We start from the raw sequence: 26,540 nt of genomic DNA on the forward strand, positions 1-26,540 counted from the left end.
GCCATTGCGACAAGAGTCACAGCACTTTGTCCTCTGGTTTAGGGCCTGAGTCAGTATGGATGAAATTGCAACCACCTGCATAGGATCTTCCACACAGTCGACTTCGGCATTTGCAGCTTCCTGCTGGCTCTGATGGTAGATTTTCGCGGACTACGTGAGAAACTTTCACAGACACGCTCGACTGTTTTTTCAGTCAATGGCAGATATGTGGTTGCTCTCCTCTTACAAATGCATTCCCTTGCCTTAAAATCGGAGTACCACTTGCAAATTGTAGGCCCACTGTGTGGTTCTGCACCAAACCTTGTTTGTAAATGTCGTTAACTGACTGGTTAATATGAAAATCAAGATACAAAAAGCTTTTCTGTCCTCCATAGCAGCCATTTCGTCTCAACAATGAACAAATGTTATTACGAGTATGCAGCAGTCTTATCACATATGATGTACTAAAACAGAACTTTCCGACTTTCTCTTTCCATTGGTATGAATTTTAAGAAGTATCTGAGGTTTCATTAAGCGTAAGTTACATGCGATTGAAAACGGAAAGGTCTTTTGTGGGAGTCCTGTATAACAAAACAACAGATGCTCTTGGGATTACACTCTGATAAATATTTTCCAGACGTGTAAGCATTATTGTATATATTTAATTTTTGGAGGAGAAAGAAAGGAAATAATGACAGCCAGTCTCTTTCCAAAACATGTTTAAACTGTTCTTGTCCACATCTGTGGAATAACGGTTAGCGGATCTGGCTGTGAAACCAGATGGCCCGGGTTCGAATCCCAGTCAGGGCTAGTTACCTGGTTGAGGTTTTTTTCCGGAGTTTTCCCTCAACCCCAATATCAGCAAATGCTGGATAACTATTGGTACTGGACCCCGGACTCATTTCACCTTCATTTCATTCAGACGCTAAATAACCTAAGATGTTGATAAAGCGTCGTAAAATAACCTACTAAAAAAAAAACTGTTCTTAACATTTTTCTCGCTGATGTCCCCACATGTACAATCAAAAACGAAAAAGTTTATCACTGACAAACTTTTTCATGTTTCATGTTGAATATTTTAACACATGTACCAACATAAAATTTATTTTCATAGATCCCATTAGTTATAACCAGACAGCTGAATTTCGGTCCTGATTCTGAACTTTAGATGTACGTCAATTGCAGTAAGGTCATTAAACTCACTGCTATGCCCTCTGTACGCCAAGGGACACGACGTCTTACTGCTGTGCAGGAACTGAAAATCCACTGTCTGGTGATAACACTACATATTACATTTAGTAGTACAACGAAATATAGATTGTACCAACGTAAAAGATTTAAAAACTTTTCGTCAACAAAGAAAGTATTTAGAACAAATTACATTTACAATGACAAAGCTCTCCAAAAGAAAGAGGAGAAGTTCTGTTTAAAAATTGTAATGTCATTGAATATTTATATTGGTGTCATCCCTTAGAGGCATATGTTCTTTATGGTATGGATATGTTAATTCAAAATATTACGACATTCCAGATTTTAGGTATATTTGGTAACAGTGTTGCTGTAGACAAGTATAGAGCTTACCAGCAACATAATGTCATGAAAGAGATGATGACACAGTCCATTTAATACAGTACTCTAATGTAAGGATGAGATACAAGTTCTGATTTGAACTTAAATTATTATTTTTTTAATTAAATCAATATAGTTACTGAAATGAATGCGTTACATATCTTACACGAGATGACAAAATACTAAGGATATTCTTACTGTCTACTGCAAAGAATTTACCATTCTCTTTATGAACTTCATACTGTGCTATAAGTTACATCTACAGAAAATGTCTGTGTAATGAATACATAACGTTTATATCAATTCTTAAGTTAACTAGTTCATTACTGCAATGGTAAATTATAAACCAGGTTATTTTCACTTCAGACGGATGACAAAGGAGTTTTTGCTACGTCCCTCACTGAAGAATATATTCTGGCTGCTAACAACTATGGGTTGTCCAGAGAACAACTGTGGCAAATGGTTCTATCTAGCATAAAATATACATTTGCTTCCGACGAAGAAAAGCACCAATTAAAACAACAGTTTCTGAAAATTAAGGAACTAATCAGCAACGAGTAAGTTTTTGTACAATTATGACACAATACAAGTGTTTGTGTTTTTCATATAATTATCAATGTAGCAATGTAACTTAATAAAACAATTACACAAAAACCATTAAACAGACATAGTTTCTTTTTTCTTCTGTCCTATTCTATAAAATGTTTACATACATATATATTATTATTATTATTATTTTGGCACCACAACAAAGAAATGACAGTAAATAATACTTCAATTTCATATGAAATGTTCCTGTTAAAATTATGTGACTACTTTTCTTTTGTGATCAATGTACAAAATTCTGAACTATAAAAAGAGCACCACTTAAAACATGAAAATAAAAAAATTATTAAATTATTTTTACAAACATTCTTTACTATTCTACACAAGGATATTGAATTCCTAGCACTGATCACAATGGATATTAAAACAATTATGTACAACAGATAACTTCATAAAATGGTTCGTTATGAATGCTTGATAAAATATTTGCAAATGCAATGCATTCCCATATTATTTACCCATGGGTCAGCATGTTTGATTTGGACCCTTCTGTGACATTATACATATATGTATGTAGTATAAATAAAAGCTTTACAATTACAGTCTGTCCCCGAACAACTTGGTACTAGGTATGATATAGGCCTTCACACAACAGGAACACTTCTTCATACATACAATATCAAACATTACATAAAGTAAATGCAAATTAAATAACAATAGAGAAATTTAACCCTGCTAATACTGAAACTCTTTACCGATAACATAGGCCAAGTGAGGTTAATATGTTACAGATATTTCTATGTTCACACTATTTTCTGTATGAATAAATTAGATAACTGTTTATAATGTGAGTATATATACAAGCTCTTCCATAGGAAATGCATCAGACTGAAGAATGAGGTCCAATTACTGAGAGAAATTTAAATACAGAGCTATTATTATCATAGGTCCCAGAAAAGAGTGGCTGGCCGGCCGCGCCCTGCGTGGTTTCTGCCGAGCGCATAACCATTTCTCTGGCGCTTCTCCAATATATAACAGTACTAACAATAAATGTTAAATAATTTGGATTTACCATGCTCACAGTTGTTGCTGAAAATGGCCCCCCATTTGCCGTCACACACAAGTGACATCTTCTGATAAACGAATGAAAAACTTTCTGAAGTTCCACATCATTGATAGCTTGGATTTCTTCTCGTATATAGTCTTTTAGTTCATCTATGGGATGAGGATTTTTCCTATAAACCCTACCTTATGGTGTTCCCCATAAATAAAAGTCACAGGATGTTATATCTGGGCTTCATGGAGGCCACAAATTATTACTGATTAGTCTCGTACCGAAAATACGCCTCAATTCCCTCATTGACATGGCACCTGTATGAGCAGTGGTGGAATCTTGTTGGAAATAAACTGACAATCATTCCACGTAAGAACACTACGTTTTCTGCTTGATTTTCGATTCTTCACTGAGCCTGTTTCTTTAAATCTTTTAGTGAGTCGTCTAATTGTTTTTGCACAAGGCACAGGTCTGTTTGGAAACTTTATTCGAAATTTTCGTCCTGTTTTCGCACACGACCTTCTGCCTTTTATATAGGTATTGTACATATACACACGTTTACATAATGAGAATTTGTTGCTAGGCATTACCTAAATACATAATAATCACTAAACTTTATACACTAACGTTGTACACTTGAAGAATTGAAAGTTTCATTACATGATTTCTAAGCACACTGAATGCCATATGGCTACTGGAGATCGATTGCGCGGGAGAAACGGTTAGCGCATGGCAGAAACCACGCAGGTCGTGGCCGGCCACTTTTTCTGGGACCTCCTATGATAATAATAGCTCTGTATAACGACTCTGAGACATATTGCTTCACTTCTATATTAACAGAAACTATTTCTTGAAAGTTGTTGTCCTCAAGATGTCTGCAATTGTAACAATCCCAATTTCCTCTTTATGAAAAATAATTAATTTTGAACAAAAGAATCTTTGGCATTTACAGTGTCATTCAATCTCTTGCATCATAATGACTAGTAGCATTATTTATATAAAAGAGTATATAACAACTTTATGGGTACACTATTGGCTGAACTGCTAGAGCATCAACTTTCTATGCTGGTAACCCAAATTTGAATTCCAGCAGGTGCACTGAAACTTGTGATGGACAAAGATGGTGCTTGGTGATAGGATTTTGCAGTCTACAGTTGCTCCATTAATAATCATCATCACCATCATCTTATTATGGGGCTATGTAGTTCGCCTCCTAGTATGCATCAAGGGCAACACCTATGGTGGCTAAAAGGACTATAGCTTCGTTGCATCACCATACATGGGGATGCTTGGGTGTGACATAAATCAAATCGTTCATCAGATTAAAAATATACAGGTTGATTCAGGAATAGTAAATATTTTAGGGGATGGAAATACAGCTGTTTGAATATTACGCATAACAAGTATTACAAGAAGGAAAGACAAATGATTTAATGATTACATTTTGTCAGTGCACCCTCAAAATCCACTATGTCCATTTAAACAGATTTTTCAGGGAAAAGAAGAAAGCATTATCACCAGAGCTAGGAAGTTGGTACCAAAACTGTTAAGTTGTGTGAGTTTGGAGTTTCTACTGAATGAAAAGTAATAGCGCATCTCTCAATGTCAGTGAACCAGAACGACAAACATGTACAGCTGGGTGGTAACGAAACATGTGCTTCAATTGTCCACGGCCTTAGAACAAGAAAATAATAAACGAATAATAAAAAAACAATAATTTGTATTTATACACTTCGTAACCCTCAAACTAAAATAATTTACCCATACATATAAAAATAACATACAAAGTATACAATTATGATTCTAGCCTCATTATAACAAATATCAATGAACATTTTCATTTTATCAAAAGAAATACTTATTTTATGTTCAGAAAAGAAAAACAATATTTGTACTATGAAAATATTTGTTCTACGTTACAAGATGTTACTAGAGCAAATCTGAAATGTGATATAGTACATCTTATTATCATCAGGTGAACAACTACTTTGTGAATCTAATAGTGTATCTCGTATGTGGCACATAATATTAAACCCATATAATTGTTTTTAAGAAAATTTTAAATTTCTATTTTAATGACAGCTAGGAAGTTCGTATCATAATTCTGAAGTTGAATTTGGACTATAATGCAACCAAATGCATAGCAGCACAAGACATCAACATTTAACGAAGAAATCGGGGAAAAAATAAACGTGTTACACACTCCTGCTTGCATAATTATTTAATAACAGATGAGTTTACTTTTTTGAAATCATGCACAACATTACATAAATAATACAATAATAACAGCTCGCTTTGTTCAGAACCTAAAATATTAATATAAATTAACAATATTCTTCAAACTATTCACGACTCTACGCAGTTCCAGAGAATACCACTATGTGTTGTTTATGTGAACATACTGTGTATTGTCTGTAGCAGCAGGGTGAGGAGAGGGTGATATCTATACTCCTTGTTGTACTGAACTGAATTTCCTACCTATGATTATCACTTTTCCTTGATTTTCGAAACTACTTTCGGTATAACTTCAATCATTACATGAAAAATGATCGAATCTCTACAGGATAGCTACAAGCTGTTTTTTTACACCCATTATGAACAGTGCTACCTTCAGACGATATCGAAAGAGCAACAAGTACTGTTTCTTTGTATGTAGTCAATAGTATGTAAGTCATCTGTCATTCCTTCATACCATTTATAAGGCCTGTTATGTGTAACATTCAAACAACTTATCTTCACACCCATATAACAACTTCATTATTATCCAATTTTTTCAAATCTATATTTGTACAGGGAAGTTTTTATAATTGCCATGACATTATTACTGTTTTTTAAGGAGACCTGTAAGTAGTCTTAAAGCACTGTGGCCCACTGCACACTCCATCTACTAGGTCAGCGTTTTTAAACTTTTTTTCAAGGTGTGGCACACTAAAGTTGTCATTTAAAATCCAATGGCACACTAATATATTATAAACCAGTTCCTAACTAGGGGGAATTTTTTTCATAAAAACAAGTAAAATACAACATTTATTACAGTTGGTCTGTAGAGACACTTGTGACGGAAAAGATCGCAGTTGGGGTTTTTCACAGGGTTCTCCAAATTTCCCATATTTTTTTAGGTTATTTTACGACGCTTTATCAACATCTTAAGTTATTTAGCGTCTGAATGAGATGAAGGTGATAATGCTGGTGAAATGAGTCCAGGATCCAGCACCGAAAGTTACCCAGCACTTGCTCATATTTGGTTGAGGGAAAACCCCGGAAAAAACCTCAACCAGGTAACTTGCCCTGACTGGGAATCGAACCTGGGCCACCTGGTTTCACGGTCAGATGTGCTAACCTTTACTCCACAGGTATGGACTTCCCATATTAGACCCCACATAATTCCATCAACATTTCTTCATTTCATCATCAATTCATAGCATTCCCCGAATGCCGGCTGGTGATGTATGGAGGGGGCTGGCCTAGGGTTGAGAAGGGTTGCTGTGCTAGAAGCCTGGTACACAGTGAACTCTAGTTTGTGATCGGCCAGTGTGGGTTTGGGAATTCGTAGTGTCCACTCTCTTAAATTCAAATTCAATTCAAGGTTGGTACGATATTCTAACTTTACTGATCTGGCAACCCTAGTTCCGCATCAGTCATTCTCTCTTCTGCTGATCACACACCTACGAGTTTACCATGTTTACTGAATGTTGACTTGTGCTGCTTTTGCTCAAAGTTGACTCTTGTAAACTTACTTTTTTTTACTACTCTTTTCACTTCTATTTTTCCAATTTTTGCTACAACATTTTCATTTTCTCGTGGCACACCAATGGATCATTCACGACACACCAGTTGAAAATGACTGTACTAGGTGATCAGCCAGAGCCAGGTCCACGTCATCACATTTTTTTGCTCTTGGTATTGCCTTCTGTATGCCAAGAGACATCTGATATGGCATTGGGATTCTGAGAAATATCTGTGTGCGGCAAATAACAAATAAATTTTGTCTTACTAATCATCTTCTAATAATAATTTTTTTTGTGCCTGGCCTACATCCCCTTCGATATAAATTAAGGTGAATGGCTCTTTTTGTTGAAAAAAAGTTTTCATATACGATTCCTACATACTGACGAATCTGCTTGAGAAATACGAAAGTGATTTGAGCAAGAATTTCCCTAGTGCTGAAGTCCCAAGTTATTAAACTGTTCATTGCTTAGTGAAAAACTTGAAGTATTAGAAAAAAATATGCGTCAAGTGCTAACAGAGAAAATTTTCGACAACACTGCATTTTGACTAGAAAATTCTTCTAAAAGATCTCTTATGCCACATTCTTAACAAATAGGAATTTCCTACAGTTCAGTTCAGAAAGTAACAAAATTATTAAACTAAACCCATAAGAGGTTATAGTGATGCATGACTTAGGATCAGGTGATCCAGTTTCTAGACACAGTTTTGCAAATGGATTTTGACCTTTGTTCATGACGGAGAGATAGACCTGTTCCTTATTTTTTTTTCAGATAAGACCTGGTTCCACCTGCGTGGATATGTGAATTGTCAAAACAGTTTACATTGAGTACAGTAGAGAAAAATCAAACCTTCTTCTTAAAGTGCCTATCCACGACCAGAAAATCAGTGTTTGGAACGCCATTAGTGGCAAACGAATTATAGGATCAATTTTTTTTTGAGCAGACAATCAGTGGCGATAGGTACATTACCCAAATTTTGCAGCTTTTTTTTTTTCTTGAATTGACTAACTGAAAGAAAGCGTAATTTTGGCTTCTTTCAACAGAATTCTGCAACAACGCATTTTGCCAATATTTCTTTACAGGCAATCCATTATGCATTTGAAGAATGGGTGATATCAATAATATATGGCCTCCATGACTGACTTTATACCCTGTGACTGTTAATCTCTGGGGCACACCAAAGGAAAGTGTACAAAATAAACCCACACAACTTTCACAAACTAAAATAAATATCCGACAGAAAATAGCCTCTGAAATGTACTATCATCAATTGGATCAATAATTTCATTTGTGAGAGTTTTAATATTCATTTTTATTACCTAACAAAGTATAAGAACTATCGACAAATCTTGTTTCCAACACAAACAAGAGATTCAATTCAAGAATGGTGGAGAATTTCCCAAGCCAGTGTAACAGATGTACAGAAAAAGGAGAACAATTTCAACATCTTCCTGGATAAAGTAGGTAAGCAGAACACTTTATCACAATGAACAGCTGTGATGGATGGCTACCAGTGCACAGAAGATGCGAGTCCACATGCTGAGAAAAAAAATGTCGAGCCACGAATCCAGCACCAGCTGATTACTCAGTATGTAAATCAGAGGTGCAAAACTGTGCTCCAATTGTGGCACATGTCACAAACCGATACACGTGACTCATCCCTTCCTTTAACCCCCACAAGTCATTGGATATGGTGGGGAGTGAGGAAATATGTATTCAGTGTACTTGCAGACATCACAGATATGCAATTCAAGGTAAGGGGATTGTGGACGAGCACTAAACTCTTTCCCCATGCTTCCACCCCTCTCTTCCTCAGTTCTGCAACCCTGATGTAAATTATACAAGCAATCTAAAGGTAAGTATAAATTGGCGTAAGTTTACTGATCATCGAACCTGAGGCTTTCAGCCAGAATTTTATTCTTATTGACTGTAGCATCATTAGAAGTTAGGCAAATACTGTATTTTGAAAATTATAGTTTTCAGAAACTAATTTTTATATGTAAGACTTCACAAGTGATCTTTGTGAAGAAAGTGTTGAAAAAACTCTAGAAGACATTCTTTGATGGGGTGCTGAAATCCTCTACTCCCTTGGTGTACAGTCAGTGACAACAAAATTATTGAACCCACATTTTTAGTACACAAACAAACTAAAGAAATAAATTTTAGGGATTATACGTCATTTCAGAAAGAATTATGATAGTAACACTAAAGATCTGTGGGAGAGAGATATTGTTAACTGCGAGTCCGTAGCAGAGTTAAGGATGAATTTTATGAAGAAGTAGCAGGAATGTTAATTATGATGGTTGTTGTTTAGTCAATTGTCCGAAGATAGGTTGGAACCTCATAAGTGACGCAAATAAGGAATTACTCATGAGGCAATTACGCCAGGAGATAGTGGGGTAGGGTGACCAATTCCTTCCTCCCCCCTTCTATTCGAGTGATACCTACAAAAATGGTAGTTTAGTTTAACTACATTATTATTAGGTAGTTCAGTTTAACAACATTATTATTAGGTAGTTCAGTTTAACAACATTATTATTAGGTAGTTCAGTTTAACAACATTATTATTAGGTAGTTCAGTTTAACAACATTATTATTATGTTCACAAAATTAACTAATATTTTTTCCTCAAGTGGAAGATCTTGCAAAACAGAAACATATATAAAAAGTTTGTCTATTTTGAGAGTAATTAATTTTTAAAACAATTTTCTGATTCACCTGCAAATTCATAGATACGAGGTATCACTTCTTAGTCATACCATTGCAAACAGTAACATATTTCACTAATCAGACTTAAGATGTATACAAACTATTGTTCTTCCTTTGACACATATCGTTAAGTGAGATGTACTGCCTGATAATAGATGTACATATCAGCCAGAATCTCAATCAGAGGTATGAATATGATTAAAGGTTAACTGAAAACTCATCATGGTAAGGTGAACAATCAAGAGGAGGATGATGTAGTTGGAAAATTTGGAAAAGACATCTTTAATGACGTTCTCTACAGCAGAAATCAATTATGAATTATATTATCTTCAGACAAGTATCGTTTATTATGACAATAAAATAGGGCGTCTACAGACCTTGAAAAGGTGAAATTAGTCTGAGCTTTATTTTTAGCCTGAGAAACCTGGAATTAAAGAAAAAAAAACTTGAATTATTTCAAATTCTTCCATGATTTAATTGTTCCTTGTAGCAGTGATGAAAAGCCAACCAATGTATAGACCTGGTAAACTGAGGGACATTGCTCGAGATACCTAAGCAACGAATTTTGTATAAAATAAATAACTGAAGTAGTTTTTGACTGCTTATTTTATATACTTTATTTTCTTTGTTTCAGAAGAGTATGCTTTGTTTCTGAAGAGTAAAAACCGAATAAAAATTATTTTATCTTACATACACTGTTTGAAAGTTTAAATTGTTAATTCAACATAGCAAAAGCATAATTACAGTAAGTCTTCAAGAAAAACTGACGTAAGTGTTCTTTAATTCTTCAAAAAGTGCTTTTTACAAAATAATATTATAAAGAATAACAACCTAAAAATGCTACGTTTTCTTTTCACAATATTAATAGCCTAAGTAATATTGTTACTTTTCAAATTTTAAAATGGAGAAAAACAAGAGTGTATTTAAAATGAAAATGGGCGACTGAAGTTGAAGACCCATTTAGAGCAGCTTACAAACTTTGCAATATTGAATTTGTTTCAAATATGGTAGTTGGGTCATTAAAATCTCATAAGAAAAGAAAAAATCAAATGGCTGTTAGATCACAACATTCAACCCATAATATGCTGCAGTTTTCAAGTACTCGGTAGTGGTAGTAAACAGCATTCATCTACTTCCACTGTACCAGTGCCTAGTAAACCTACAATATCTGACCCAGTTGCCCACAAAAAACCTGAAAATATTTCTTACTTGTTAACAACCAGTGACATCTTAAAAAAAATATGTATTCAAAGAGCAAGTGACAAAAGCAGAAATAATTTTGACTTTGAATAAAATCATTTAATTTATTGTAATCCATAGATTTTACATCATCATTATAGCTTTAAGATCTAGAACAAGTCAAAAGTTACAAATTGTTTATAAGTTGGTTATTTAACAATGCTGTATTTAGCATCAATGGAATTGGTAATAGCGAGATGGTATTTGGTGAGATTAGGTTATATCTGCTAGATGTTAATATAATGGTACTGTTGTTTTCTTCAACGTTTTCTGATTATAACTAGGACCAGGATTTGTATGTAAAAAAATGTTTTTTTTCTCCCCCTAATGCGTACATTCCTAAAACAAAGTTTAATATCCATATTGGGGTCCGATAAACAGAAATTCCAAATTTTATTTTACATAAAAACTCATATTTTACAAAAAAAAGTTATGTGAATAAATATTTTCTATATTTTCTCCATAAATACATATTTTAGTACTTTTCCTCATTCTCTTTTAACATTTTACAACAAAAATTTGTATCAAAAGAATTCAATACCAATGCTTCACTTCCGCTTGGAGTGAGAATGATTCACTTGCACGTACTTAATCGGGGAAGAACAGAATCCAATCTCGAGATTGTCATACAGTGACTTCTATGTTAATATACGTGTTTTTTTTTTCTGCTTCTGTAAACAGTTACTCAATACAGTGAGACGGATATTCTTGCCTGTTTGTTAGTTAGAATCAGCTCACTAGAGCAGTTGGTTTATTTTGTGAAGTGTAGCTGTGTGAATTAAAAATGCCTAAAGTGAAATTGTGTGTACGCGAGAGTCTGCAACAGTACGTACTAGAGTTTAAAAACACTTTTACCACCAGCCAGCCATGTGCGAAATTAGTAAGTGCAGACCAATAATCCTAGGTAATACAACATAATATGTCAGGAAGTAAGCACATTACAGCTCCATCACGTGTTTCATCGAGACAAGTTCTTACAGGAGAACCAATGCCATTCTCATCTTCCAACATTCCAAAACACTCAGATTATTATTCAGATTTATGTAAAGCCTTTCTTTCAGCTGACATTCCCTTTATATGGTGAACAATCCCGAGTTCAGAAAGTTTTTTACTAAATATACGAACATACAGTAAGTCCTCCTGATCAGTCGACGCTAAGGAAAAATTATCTTCCAAAATGCTAAGATGAAACATTAGGTCTATATGTGAAAATCAAAAAAACTGGTTAAGTACTGACGAAACTACCGATGCTAGTAGTCGAAAAGTGGGAAATGTAATGGTAGGTGTACTTAAAAATGACAAACTCATTTCCAAGCAATTTTTCTTGCTAGCCTGTTAAGAAATGCCATCTGCAAATAATATAACAATAGCTAGGCTATTTAATCAATCTTTGGAGATCTCGTGGCCGAATGGTGTGAAATATGACTCCATGGCATATATGAAGAAAGCTGCTGAAGGTCTTTGTGTAAGTTATCCTAACATGTGTCATTCACGTCCTGCATAGATTGTGTGAAACAATTTGATTCATTTATCCTAATGTGGACAAGTTGGTGTCCAACGGAAAAAAAGTTTTTGTAAAATCACCATCACGGATTTCAAAAAAATAAATCCTGATCTTCCATTGCCTCCTACACCAATTGTAGTCATGCATTGGGGCACCTGGCTTAATGCCGTGTTGTATTACGCAGATCATTTTAAAGCATTTACATCTGTAGTAAGTAAACTGGACAAAGACGATGTCTCTGCAATTGAGATTATTCAGAATTTAATATGTGGTACTACTTTAAAATGTGACTTGCCTTCATATCTGCTAATTTCGGTTTCTTGATTCACTCAATAAAGAAACTAGAGTAATTCAGTTAAAGAAATACAGTATGTTGAAAGGCAACTTAACACTATCTCAGGTTCGAAAATAGAAGTTCTAAGAAAAAAAATTTAAGGGTATGTTCGAGAAAAATAGTGGCTTCCAAACTCTCTGCAAAGTTGCTCAAGTTTTGGAAGGCCAAAATATAAGTGAACTTGATCGTGTATGTGTTAGTAATATACCCCTTCAAATATGCAAGATTAACATCATATAATTTAGAACGTTTCTTTTTTCAATATAAAGCATTGTTCTCGGATAATAGGCAAGGATTTGTGATCCACAATCTGGAGATGACATTTGTTGTGCACTGCAACTCCAGTTAGCATTTTACATCTGATGTTTAGCTGCAATTGGTGAGTTCCAGTAGGCTATAATTTTTTCTAGTAAGTTACGAACATTCTGATGTTTTTGTTTTCATTTTCAGAAAATATTTTTTTACTTTTAGCACATATTTTTCAAATTTTTAGCACATAAAAATCCGGGCCCTAACTATAACACTGCTAAAACAATGGATTTATACAAAGACAAAATCGGTTATGTAACCATTTTTGGTTCAGTCCATTTTTCAAACAATCTTTACTTGCTAAGTTGCATAATAGTGGCTTTTTTCAATATCTTTCGATGAGCGCTTAAATAATACTGCTCAGAAAACCACATGGATTTATTGACTCGGTTCTGGAACAATGATGAAAACAAAGTGAGGACACAACATTTAACTCAATATTCCTTGGTCATGCTACTGCTCAAGGTTTGTTAAATGCATTTTTAGACTCATTCAAGGAATGAGGGCTTGATTTTTCTACTGCAAGTTTCTCTTAATGGTCCCAATATAAGTTTAAAATTTCTCATTGATTTAAAGGCATTTTTGAATAAGACTATGGGGATGGACCACAACTCTTAGAAACAGGAATATGTTCATTGCATATTGTTAATGGAACCACACATGCTAAAGCTGGCTGGAAAGTAACGGAGTTTTTTAGGATTTTACACTATTCATTCAAAGGCTTCTCTTCAAGAAGATCTGTTTGATTTTGGCGTCAGGAACTGATGCGTTCCCAATTACATTCTGTTCCATTAGGTGGGTTGAAAATTCAAGAGTAATCAAGCATGCCACAGCTACAATTCCTGCTAAAAGATGCATTTTCATTGGGAACATTTGTATAGAACTGCATATGGCATTTTGTATGATACAGATCTGAAAATAAGTTAAGAAGTTTAGACTGGGAACATGTATAGAATATTGTGTAAATCATATTTTCAATTTTTTCTAATTCCCTATTGTACTGTAATTTTAAAATGCTTTTGTCAATGAAATCTGTAGTTAAAGAATCCCAGAGACATTTTCTCACCTCCATTTCTTCAATTAAACTTAAAGATTTGCTGTCCACTCCATATTTGTTCATGTGAGCTACATAGAAACATGTGCACATGTTAAAGTTGCAGAAAATACTATGTTATCGGTTGCCTTGTGATACATGGAACTTTGTCATAGACATGTATAGAACTCTTCATTTGTATGATACAAATAGGGACACGCCTCATAACATCCAAAACATGTTCAGAACACAAGTTCTATACAAAATGCTCTCAATGAAAACGCACCCTTAAAAAAGTATGTCGATGGAGTGAAAGCCAAGGCTCCAGCAACAGAAAACTTCTCTCCAAAGTTAAGACCCAGATCAGCGATCCTCTACTACCTCCAAGACTGGGATTTCTTCAGTTTATATCATTATAACTAAAAGAATTCCTCATTAAATACCAGACAGGCAATCCTTTGTTACTGTATCTGTGGGATGATCTAAACAGTTTGATCCAAAGTTTTCTAAGACATTTTGAAAGCAACAACATAAAAAAGACGTGAATCAGTGTTTATGACAAATCATTTCTTACATAATTAAAATAGGACGTTTGATCCAGGGAACATTCGTGTTTGTTAGAAGGATAAATCGTTTAATATGTTACTTAATTGAATTGTATTTAAATAATTAAAATGCGATCATTTTGGTCCAGAGAGCACTCATTTGGCGCAATGACAATTCCTTTAACATGTTTCTTATTTGTTATTACATGAAACCATAGTTTAATGAAGATTGACATATCATTTATATATAAGCTGTAAATAAGGAAAAAAAAGTATTGACTGATGCTGAAGCTGAAGCAGGTGACTTTGAAGAACAAACAAAAAAGTTACTGGACTCTAAAAACTAAGAAAAGAAGGAAAATATTCATGTTTTCCACTTTTTTGTGGATACATAATGGTCTTCCCACCAATATCTATTTTGTATTTCGACTTACTATGCACATGGCATTGAAATTAAAATAAATATAGTAAAGAAGAGAAACTGTACAGAACGAAAGTGAGTGGGCAGTTCCTTTTCTTGACATTTTATTTACAGAATTGTTATGTGAATAAAAAAATACTTACGCATATTATTATGCAAAATAATCTGACAAAAAACAGAATTATTCTGGAAAAAACTGGAAATACAAATCAATACCTAGTAGATACTCTGTAGAATTAAACTGGGAGCTAAGGAGCTAACTGTGGTTCAGATCACTATTTGTCAGCAGCAACATCCGTTTTTCCTTATAGAAATCATCAACATTTCACAGCTTAAGCCATTTAGGCTCGTTCCGGTCTCATAGATTTCAATTAAAAAGTTGTATCCATCTCTTCTTTGGCCTACCAACACTTCTTCTACCCTCTGGATTATAATCTAAAATGATTTTTGGTATTCGGCCTGGTTTCATACTCTGAACATGCTCCTTCCAATTGTTCCTATATTGCTCTATTTTATCCATCAGTTTAAAAATATTTAATTCATTCCTGATATCTTCACTTTTTCTTTTATCCAAAAGTGTGCAACCAGCTACACTACGTAAAAACCTCATTTCAGCTGCTTCTATAGTTTTTTCTTCTTTCTTGGTTAAAGTCCAAAATTCACTACCATACAGCAATATAGGCACAGCCATAACCTTATAGAATTTTAGTTTGGTTTCTCTTCTAGTGTATTTCAGGGATCTCTTTATTGTGCCACATATAAAATTAAATTTACTAAGTTTATTAAAAAGATCTTCCTTCTTAAAATAGGAGCTATTACAGCCTAGATAGTTAAAATTATTTACTTGCTCAATAGGTTTCCCATCCAAAATAATTTTTGCTCGTAAGGTATCTGGTCCTTTAAAAGCTAAAACTTTAGTTTTCTTTGTAGATATATTAAGATTATAATTTTTAAGAATATTACTTAGTTGAAATGTGGCCTTCTGTAAATCATTTTCTGAGCTAGAAATGAGAACCTGGTCGTCAGCAAAAAGTAACGTATCTAATATTTGTTCTTTTATTTTAAAATGTGAATCTAAATTTGTCTGCCAATGAAATATGGCATCGTCAATATAAACATTAAAGAGAGAAGGCGAAAGTGGACATCCCTGTCTTACACCTCTATTTATGGTTGCCGTTATATCATTTTTATGTCTCGTTCCAGTTTCAACCAATATCTTGTTTTCTACATACAAACTTCTTATTACAGTTATTAAATGTTGAGGTACTCCTTTCTGTTTCATGATATTCCATAATTTATTTCTATTAACTTTATCAAAGGCCTTTTCAAGGTCTACAAACAGTATAAAAGTTGGTATATTATATTCTCTATGTTTCTCAAATATCTGGTTAATAGTAAAAATATAATCGGAACAGGATCTGCCTTTCCTAAATCCATTTTGGGGTTCTAGGATAATTTTTCCATTATTACATTAAAACGAGATTTTAGTATCGATGCATAAATTTTATAACAAATCCCCAAAACACTTATACCCCTGTAATTTTCACAGTTTTGACGGTCTCCTTTTTTATAAACTGGATAAATTTTTGCCATTCTCCATTCTTCTGGGATATGACCAGATTTCCAACACATGTTTAACAAATCTAAAAGACGATATTTTAATTGAATTGATGCATATTTAATTAATTCATTATTAATATTATCAACATCTTATAGAAATATTGATAAATTAAAGAGACTACAACAGAAATTATGTCGTATAAACCAAGAAGATATAATACATTTGTACGAGAGAAAACTTAAGCGTTAACTTGAGGATGTAACAAAAACTAACATCTAACCAAATATAGAAATACAATAATGATGCGTGCGCACACACACAAACCTCTGTGAACGCGAGATACCTGTTTTGCTAATTTGAAAACATATTACAATAAAATTCCAAATAACCAGCAAAACGAAAAAACGGCACTTTTGGCTGGGCCCCCAAAAAAAAAAAAAAAAAAATATTAAATCTGCCACATTGCCACAGTCTGAGCCTTCAGTTTTGCGACATTAGGAAGTTCGCACTTCAGTAAATATTCGACCCTAATACTTTGGATGGGCCAAAAAAAAAAAAGTTTAAATCTGCCACACTGACACAGTCTGGGCCTTAAGTTTTGCCACATTAGGAAGTTTGCACTTCAGTGAATATTCGAACCTAACATTAGTGTATTATTTGTGTTGTGTGATGTGTTTTAATAAAGAAAATCCACACAGTTTTTATATTTATTCAGTTACTAGCCGTACCTATGCGCTCCGCTGCACCTGTTAGAAATAAATATAAAGTAATTACATAATTAAAATAGGACGTTTGATCCAGGGAACATTCGTGTTTGTTAGAAGGATAAACCGTTTAATATGTTACTTAATTGAAATTGTATTTAAATAATTAAAATGCGATCATTTTGGTCCAGAGAGCACTCATTTGGTGCAATGACAATTCCTTTAACATGTTTCTTATTTGTTATTACATGAAACCATAGTTTAATGAAGATTGACATATCATTTAGTTTTAATGTGTAAACTTTATATTACTTGATATATGTTTCTATTGAATTATGGTAATAACTTAATTTTAACCATTGTTTTCTACGTCTTCAGTAAATGGCGCTTGGCCCACTATGGTTCTGAACCCTTCAAATAACTTAAATAGTGATACAGCATAAACAGTGATATGTAATTATATTTCTTTCTTTCGAAAATGTAAGAATTCACGATCTCCTATGTACCATTGCCATGGAATGAATAAATGTGTTTTTTCTTCCTACTCAAAAATTTTATATTTTGCACACAGGAATTACACGCTACAATCTGAGGCGGCGGTGAAAATGTATTGTATTGTTATTTTAAAAGTCTATCAGTCCTATCAAAATTTAGCATAGAATAAAATTTATCGGAAATGATTTTTAAAGAAACTTTTCTTATGTATGAGCCGTGCCCACTACCACGGTCGTTCACCTAGTACGTCACTTCATCCGTCAGAGCGCTCTCAGACATCACAGTATAGATAGCGCTATCAATTCCTTCATTTGTTCTTTCCAAATAACCCTATTGGCCGGTTCATTAAGTCTCACGAGGATAGAGGGGGGAGAGAGTTTACCTGTTTTATGGAGATACACAGAGCGTCTCTCGGGTTCCGGTATGCGGCAGATACACTTAACAAGACTTAGGCTCTCGTACACAGGAGATACACGGAAACAGTTGGCTCAGATTCAAGCTCTCATACGCGGCAGAAACATTTAACAAGACTTAGCATTTTGGTACGCGGCAGATATAGACAACGTGACTCAGCCTTTGCATGTGTTGGAGATAGATCAGTGGAGTAGTTAAATTGCGTCGTGTGTGTTTGGGATTTTAGTGGATCGTAGTTTGAAACATCGCTTGCTTGTGATACGTCTTGGGGGCAAGTTTTAGTATTTGCATCGAGTAACATATTTGTGAGATATATATATATGTTTGAGGTAAATTGCATTGGGAATTATGTAATGAGATATGATTTGAAACGTGAGTTCATGTTCCGAGATGGTTAGAGTGATAGAGCAGCGGTTACGGTCTCACATATTGTTTTAGTGTTTTCCCTGCTCCATTTGATTATTGGTTTCCTTCGCCGCTATTTTGTTATCATATGCGTAGAGTTTTGTTGCTATTTAAACGATCCTTGGGATTCGAATTATCGTCCGTTACTCATTACGTGTATCTGTCTCCATCCCTCTCTCTCTCCGTTGGGTGTTCATTTGTAAAGTGCAGAGATTTGTGTTAGTGCAATTTGCACAGTTTATGTGAGCAATATGTGCAATGGGTAATGTATAGTGATCTGTCATGTAGTGCCTTATGCTGGGTAGAGTTTCTCTCTTATTGAGTGTACGTGTATTTATAGTTTGGTTAGTTAGACTGAGTGGTATCTATGGTCGAATGGATCATGTATTAAGTTAATGTGCTGGTTGGGTGTTGTGTTCAGATTCATACTCAGATAGTTAATATATATATTTAGAGAGTGGTTCATGAACATATGGTTAATAGGTTAGTCACTGATTGTCGAGAGACGGCCACATTTGATGGTTTAATCACTTATAAGTGTGTTGGCCTCAGCCTTGTGATACTTACATGATTTACATATCCTGGGGATATCATTTCAGATTAGTTTGTCCTATTTTCACTCACCTATTTCATATTTATTGTTATTTCATTTTCCATTTATGTAAATTGTTACTTATTGTTGTTAATTATATTTGTTTTACAAATTCACACTATTCATTTCTAAAAGTCTTCCACTGCGCACATCCAATCCTTCCAATGTGCCGTCCACCTGGCGAAAGCAGCCAATATAAGAAAGATAAAGAGGAGGAGTGGATGATCGTACCACCGCCGCCTTCCAAAACATGTAACATTTTTCACAAAAAAGCAATAATAAGCGAGATATTTCGATTTAATTCAGGCCCCGTTAAATGAAGTATTTTGAATGCCATATAGCCTAAAATCTAAATTACAATGAACTTAATTTATATTTCAATTTTCATCGAAATCCGTTAAGCCATTATCACGTGAAAAGGTAACAAACATCCAGACAGACAGACATAAAAAAAAATTTCAAAAAAGCGATTTTCGGTCTCAGGATGAATAATTATACATGTTAACACCAATTATTTTTGGAAAAGCGAAAATTACCAGAAAATTTTCGGTTACATATTTATTATTAGTATATATTATATTATATTATATCATATAAAAAGTGTGTTGATAATGGATGTACTCCGATAAGTAAGTTTTTAATTTGTTGTGGAGGCTCTTGAATCTCAGAAGCAACAACTTTTACAACAGTGCAACATAATCTGCTTGGCTCATTATCCATTTTTTTTTTTTTGCATTGCATTTATTGCATATAGCCTATTTTATGTATTTTAACACGATTCAATTGAGCATAGTTAAAATTTGAATTATAAAATAATGGATTGCTAAGCTAACGTACTATTACTGCATACTAAATCAATACACTCTCCTTGTTCGTTAATTCTCTGAGATTAAAATGAGTGTGTACATAAATATTATTTTAAGAAATACAGAAAACGAATGTACAAAATAGCCTATCAAATTTTCTGTGCATAAGAAGCTATTTTAATCTTGCCTGTCCTCGATTTACTCAGAAGTTACTGTAATAACATTACAGCATTATATCCATCTAGAGAAACTACACTTTCCAATGGTGAAATAATAATTAATTACACAAATCGGTTAATTTAGCTTCCGATATTACTTCATACAAACACAGAAACATTCTCTGTAGGCTATGTTTAATAGCTTTCGATTGTTGCTGTCGAAGGCCCCTTATAGACGAAGTCATTTGTTATTTCATTGCACTCTCTTAGATGGCGTTATTTTAATTTTAAAACTCATTTATCTCATTAAATATCAGTCCTATCAAAATTTTGTAAATAATAAAACTTATCGGAAATCATTTTTAAAGAAACTTTTGTCATGTAACATTTTTTACAAAAATCAATAATAAGCGAGATATTTCGATTTATTTAATTCAGGCCCCCTTATAACCCCCCTTTTAAATAAAGTATTTTGAATGCCATATAGCCTAAAATCTAAGTTACAACGAACTTAATTTATATTCCACTTTTCATATAAATCGGTTCAGCCATTATCGCGTGAAAACGTAACAAACATACAGACAGACATACAAACAAAAATTTCAAAAATGCGATTTTCGGTTTCAGGGTGGTTAATTATATATGTTAGGACCAATTATTTTTGGAAAATCGAAAATTACCAGAAAAATTTCGACTACAGATTCATTATTAGTATAGAAGATGAGCAAGTGATAGAGACAAAAACTTCACATGGCTGCAGTGTCAACATTTGGCACCTTGAAATACGAACTTTTTGTCTGCATATACCGGTATTTATTCAATTATCCAGCAAAATCTCGTATCTGGAACTAGCCTGGTCCCTTTGGTGCCGGTTAAGAGGGATTCTATTGTACTATACTCATTTCTTTTTTTTTTTATGATGAAATGCTTCATAGTTGGGTCCTTGGACCATGATATAGGAAATTACAATACAATACTCCGACAGACAACACAACGTAAAAAAAAAAATCACTTTTACTTGCACAAAGATAGGTATACAGTGGGCAAGTTTAAATTTCTGTCGCTAGTATACACGCATACACACAGAATCATTCAATGAACACAATTCGTGCATTTTTTATTGCTGCATTATGAGTTGTGACTTGTGATCTCTGAATTTTTCTTGAGTTTGTATAATTTTACGAAGTGGGGAAGTTTAAAGACGAAATGAGAATGACAATCACTTCCGAAAAATTCTTAATATTTCACTTGAAGAACTTTATAACTAACATATTCGAAAAATGTAAAGTGTGCATTCAGGCAAATGCTCATCATTTCGAGTATTTGTTCTGAATTATAGATACATAAACTTTTACTTTACTCCTGAAAGCAGGTTATAATTTACTGGGAGACATTCATGGCTAAACAAAAGGTCCACAAAGCTAGAGGTTGCAACCAGTAGCGTAATTAACTTCCCTGCAGTAATTGATGAGAGTAAAGAGTAAATCTTTCAAAACATAATGTAAGGAAAATTAATTAAGAAATATAAAATATCTTAGGTTTATTTAGTATCTTTTTTTACAAAATTTACCTATTCAATTAATGTAAACTTGTGATACTTTGTATGATGACAATGATCCACCATATTCTCAAGCATCTTCAACATCATTTCCTCTCTAAGACGTAGCTTGCAGGAGTGTGAAGTTTGCTATCTGCTATATACCATGATATGTTCAGTTAGCATGCAGAATTGTAGCTGAAAATACTAAAATATTTTACATCAATTTAGACAAATCATTAGAATATAAAACTACTTTAAGTTTCTCTACTATAGTAACTTCCTGGGCTCTTACAGTCCTAATAAAAAATTTTGTCAGAAGTGACTAACATTAGGCTGTCGTTTTAACGAGCATTCCAAATACAAAATATATATTAAACAACACAGGCACTATTCCAGATTTAAAAACCCTGCGGTCTTCACTTTTAAGGCATTCTTGTAATGCTATATAACTTAATCTAAGTTAAAATAAGAAGACAACCGTCATTGAACATAGAACTAGACTAGATGAATCAGATTTACATCACCATTCTCTCTAAGATTCGTTACAATATTAGTCTCCACACTTGAATTCGATCTTCTGGCTACTCTTTTGAAAGAGATTTCACTCTAACATCCTAGTCACTTCCCATTTCTCCATCTGAGCAACATGTCCAGCCCACATAGTTCTCTCCTTGATTTAACCATCCTAACAAAAGTGGGACAAAAATATAGTTTACAAAATACCTTATATAAATATGTATTGTACATGCATCTGAAACAAAATTAATATTTATATTACACTTCACTAGCAAACGCTAATTGTAATATGCTAGGTATTAGCAGGGTTGAGACAAATAATGTGATATACATTCTTTATTAAATTATACAACACTTCTCCTGTATCAAGTAAATCGGAGACAAACTACAGAAAAACCCGTTTAATTAACTTTAATTCAGAATAACGAGATACTGTTTCATCAGTTTAGTTTGTGATGTCCTACAAACCTTGGCATGTTTCCTGGCACCAACATTTGAAGCATGTATACATTATGGACATTCAGGGTGAGTAATTACGCCGACGTTTGAAGACAATAGTAAATATAGAACGTAATCTGCGCCACCGACTATGTTTATGAAGTTTATTGTTGGTATGGTGACGTTCTCGTTCCTTCAGACGAATCTCTCGCACGAGAGTGTGAAAGGCATCATCCACATAGTGTCTTAAAGCTGCAGATGTCTCATAAAATGGACAACCAAACTGGGATGCCAGTGCACGTCCCTCATCCGGAGACACCTGCGTCATTAAATTGAAATTTATGTCCGAATTGCAAGATTATATAATTTCCTATATCACATAAATTTAATTATTTCATAATTTTTTTTCTCAAGACAAAAAGAGAAAAGAAGCTTTTACTTTCAAGTTGTAGGTTCCCTTTCTAACTTCAATATAATCCAAAAATTATCACTTAGTTTAGAAACTTGTGACACTTAAGAGAAAAAGGGAAAGGTGCAAAAAGTAAGACAAAAACAACAGTTGAAAATAATATTCAGATATCATTAGAATTTAAGTGAAGTTTAATATTTTAAGCAACATATTTTTCAAATAAAGCAGTTAATATTAATATCTTTATTATAATATCATCAGTGTTTGCTCGACACCGGAAGTAGGGCAGACATGTGATCTTATTCTCAGGAGTTGCCACTTCTTTTTGTTTTATCTTACCTTATCCTTTGCAAAGTGCATACAAGACTGAGGTCACAGTCATCCACAAGAAGTGAAAACGTTGTATTACTTAACCTTCTGTCAGGCGCAATGTATCTAAGAGATACCTTTCATATTAATATCAGTTGCATCACTGTGCCTGAAAATTATACCAAGAATAAAATTTGTATTTATTTTGTAAATGTTACACTTAATTTTGTATTTTAGAATAATTAAATGTTTATTTTGTTTTCAATATGCATTCTAATGCTGAAAAAATAATAGGCATTCTAGAAATGCTTGGCAACTATACATTTCAATACTATTTCTCTATGGAAAATGTCCCACAGTATATTCATTACAACTTGCACATCCCTGGCATCGTTTTTATTTGGTTATTTTAACGAGATTGTATCAACTGCTAGGTTATTTAGTGTTGATGGGACTGGTGGTAGCGAGATGCTATTTGGAGAGATGAGTTCGAGGATTCGCCATAGATTACCTGACATTCGCCTTATGGTTGGAGAAAACCTAGAAAAAAGCTCAACTAGGTAATCAGCCCAAGTGGGGATCGAACCCACGCCCAAGCGCAACTCGGATCGGCAGACAAGCGCTTTAGCCAACTGAGCTACGCTGGTGGTCACGCCTGGGATCATTAAGATCATACACTTTTTTTCTGCGACATCCTGTTCACAATAATAGAACATTAGCACTGCAGGCTGCTAAAACACTGAGTTACACAAGCATGTGAAATGTGTCTCTCAGATACTTCTGATTAAAAATGATTTAAAGATTAACAACAGATGGCAATAATGAATTCTACGAAGCTAGTATCAAGTACAGCTGTTTCGCTGTTACAACAATGACGTTACGTTTTAAAAATCCGGGAAGTGGATCTCTCAGATGCATTGTGCCTGATGGAAGGTTAAAGACATAATACATCCACAATCAATAATTACATGCTTTCCTTGCACTTCTTGAAGATGAAATCGGAATTGTTATGGTTTTGTTATCTTAGCACATCCTCTGTTATTAAATCTAGAGTTGTTGATTATGGGCGAAGGCTTTTTAAACATGACACAGACTATAAATGTAGCAAGGAAGCATCAAAGTTAAGTTTCATACGAATAAACATTGACATTACAACCCTGAGATTTAATTTTATTTTTCAAGTTAACATAGTTCTAACTAATGAAAATTCATGATTCAAGTTACGAAACTCTGCTCTCTGAGATAAATTTTAGGCTACATAAAGAACTATAGTTACATATAATCAGTCTTCTATGCAGAGAGCCCGGGTTCGAACCCTGGCAAGGTCATAATAGAATTTGTGGTTCACAAAGCAAACGTCGCGAGTTTGTTTTGCTTAAGCATGATATTTGAGGTATTTATAAGGGTAAATTTAACAAAAAAAATTGTGAAAAATTTTGCGCATATCATTATTACCAAAAAATACGGTTCCTACTTATTAGGTTGGAAAAACAAAGCACCAGAGAATCTTGCTTCTCATAAAAGGAAAAATTCCAGTCAGAACTTCTAGTAGTGTGGAAAGTGATGTCAACATGACTCTAAAGATTAAAATTTCGCATATCAAAGGCTTCTTTCAAGGACAAAAGAGCACACAAATGAAGTCTAATATCATTCCAAAGCAAATACGCCATAAGAAAAGGATCACAACTAAAAAATTATAATCACAAATAAATGTGTTTAAGAACTGATTTTGTTAGCTTAAGCTCAAAACCATGGCATCATATCTGACCATACTTCAAGGTGGTTTGATTAATCGAGAATTATTAACTCTACTATCACGGCTAGAATTTCTACACAAAGAGACCATTCTCTAATAATAAACATCTTTCTATTAAAAACCTTTCTCTGTTGTTGAAGATCGAATTTATTTCCAACCAGGACTAGAGGTATGTCTTCAGAAGCTCGGACCCTTGTAATTAATTTACGGTATTCTACAGCTTCTTGGAAACTGTGTCTGTCAGTAACAGAATAACAAATCATGAAGCCTTCCCCACAGCGCATGTACTGGTCTCTCATGGCAGTGAATTCCACCTGAAATCATAAATTGGCACAAGTATTAACCATACATACAGGATGCAGGGGAGTATAAGGGTACAGTACATCAGTTATTTGTACAGTAGATTTCAAAAAGGCATATGACTCGGTTAAGAGAGAAGTTTTATATAAAATTCTTATTGAATTTGGTATACCCAAGAAAAAAGTTGGAGTAATTAAAATGTGTCTCAGTGAAACTTACAGCAGAGTCCGTACAGTCCAGTTTCTGACACTTTTCCAATTCACTGTGGGCTAAAGCAGGGAGATGCACTATCACCTTTACTTTTTAACTTCACTCTAGAATATGCCATTAGTAAAGTTCAGGATAACACAGAGGGTTTGGAATTGAACAGGTTACATCAGCTTCTTGTCTATGCCGATGACATGAATATGTTAGTAGAAAATCCACATACGATTAGGGAAAACACGGAAATTTTACTTGAACCAAGGAAAGCGATAGATTTGGAGGTAAATCCCGAAAAGACAAAGTATATGATTATGCCTCGTGACCAGAATATTGTACGAAATCGAAATATAAAATTTGGAGATTTATTCTTCAAAGTGGTGGAGAAATTCAGATATCTTGGAGCAAAAGTAACAAATATAAATGAGGAAAGTAAATACAGAATAAATATGGGAAATGCCTGTTGTTATTCGGTTGAGAAGCTTTTGTCATCTAGTCTGCTATCAAAAAATCTGAAAGTTAGAATTTATAAAACAGTTATATTACCGGTTGTTCTGTATGGTTGTGAAACTTGAACTCTCATTTTGAGAGAGGAACAGAGATTAAGGGTGTTTGAGAATAAGGTTCTTAGAAAATATTTGGGGCTAAGAGGGATGAAATTACAGGGGAATGGAGAAAGTTACACAATGCAGAACTGCACACTTTGTATTCTTCACCTGACAAAATTAGGAACATTAAATCCAGACATTTGAGATGGACAGGGCATGTGGTACATATGGATGAATCCAGAAATGCTTATAGTGTTAGTTGGGAGGCCAGAGGAAAAAAGACCTTTGGAGAGGCCGAGATGTAGATGGGAGGATAATATTAAAATGGATTTTAGGGAGGTGGAATATGATGATAGAGACTGGATTAATCTTGCACAGGATAGGGACCTATGGCAGGCTTACGTGATGGTGGCAATGA

General features: G+C 34.0%; 2 protein-coding genes across 4 annotated transcripts in view; one reads left to right on the forward strand and one right to left on the reverse strand.

The window, feature by feature from the left end:
- The window catches only part of LOC138700064 (adenosine deaminase-like protein), a 38,500-nt gene extending 36,290 nt beyond the window's left edge, over window positions 1-2,210 (forward strand). The window contains exon 7 of the mRNA XM_069826365.1: window positions 1,915-2,210. Coding sequence (XP_069682466.1) covers window positions 1,915-2,109 — 195 coding nt within the window. The 3' untranslated portion in view covers window positions 2,110-2,210. The remainder of the gene's footprint in view (window positions 1-1,914) is intronic.
- The window catches only part of LOC138700066 (GTP-binding protein Rit2-like), an 88,992-nt gene that overhangs the window by 31,302 nt on the left and 31,150 nt on the right, over window positions 1-26,540 (reverse strand). Inside the window, exons 4-6 of one of the 3 annotated variants that reach the window (XR_011332170.1) lie at window positions 25,196-25,387; window positions 22,630-22,918; window positions 1,068-22,330 (exon numbers count right to left, since the gene is read on the reverse strand). Coding sequence is in view for 1 of the 3 variants with exons in the window: in XM_069826372.1 (XP_069682473.1) it covers window positions 22,682-22,918; window positions 25,196-25,387 (429 nt within the window). In the remaining 2 variants the exon portion in view is untranslated. Of the gene's footprint in view, window positions 1-1,067; window positions 22,331-22,482; window positions 22,919-25,195; window positions 25,388-26,540 lie in introns of those variants that run through there. The other 2 variants (XR_011332171.1, XM_069826372.1) reach the window with 2 other exon arrangements.

The sequence above is a fragment of the Periplaneta americana genome, chromosome 5, assembly GCF_040183065.1.
Source record: "Periplaneta americana isolate PAMFEO1 chromosome 5, P.americana_PAMFEO1_priV1, whole genome shotgun sequence".
Taxonomy (NCBI): domain Eukaryota; kingdom Metazoa; phylum Arthropoda; class Insecta; order Blattodea; family Blattidae; genus Periplaneta; species Periplaneta americana.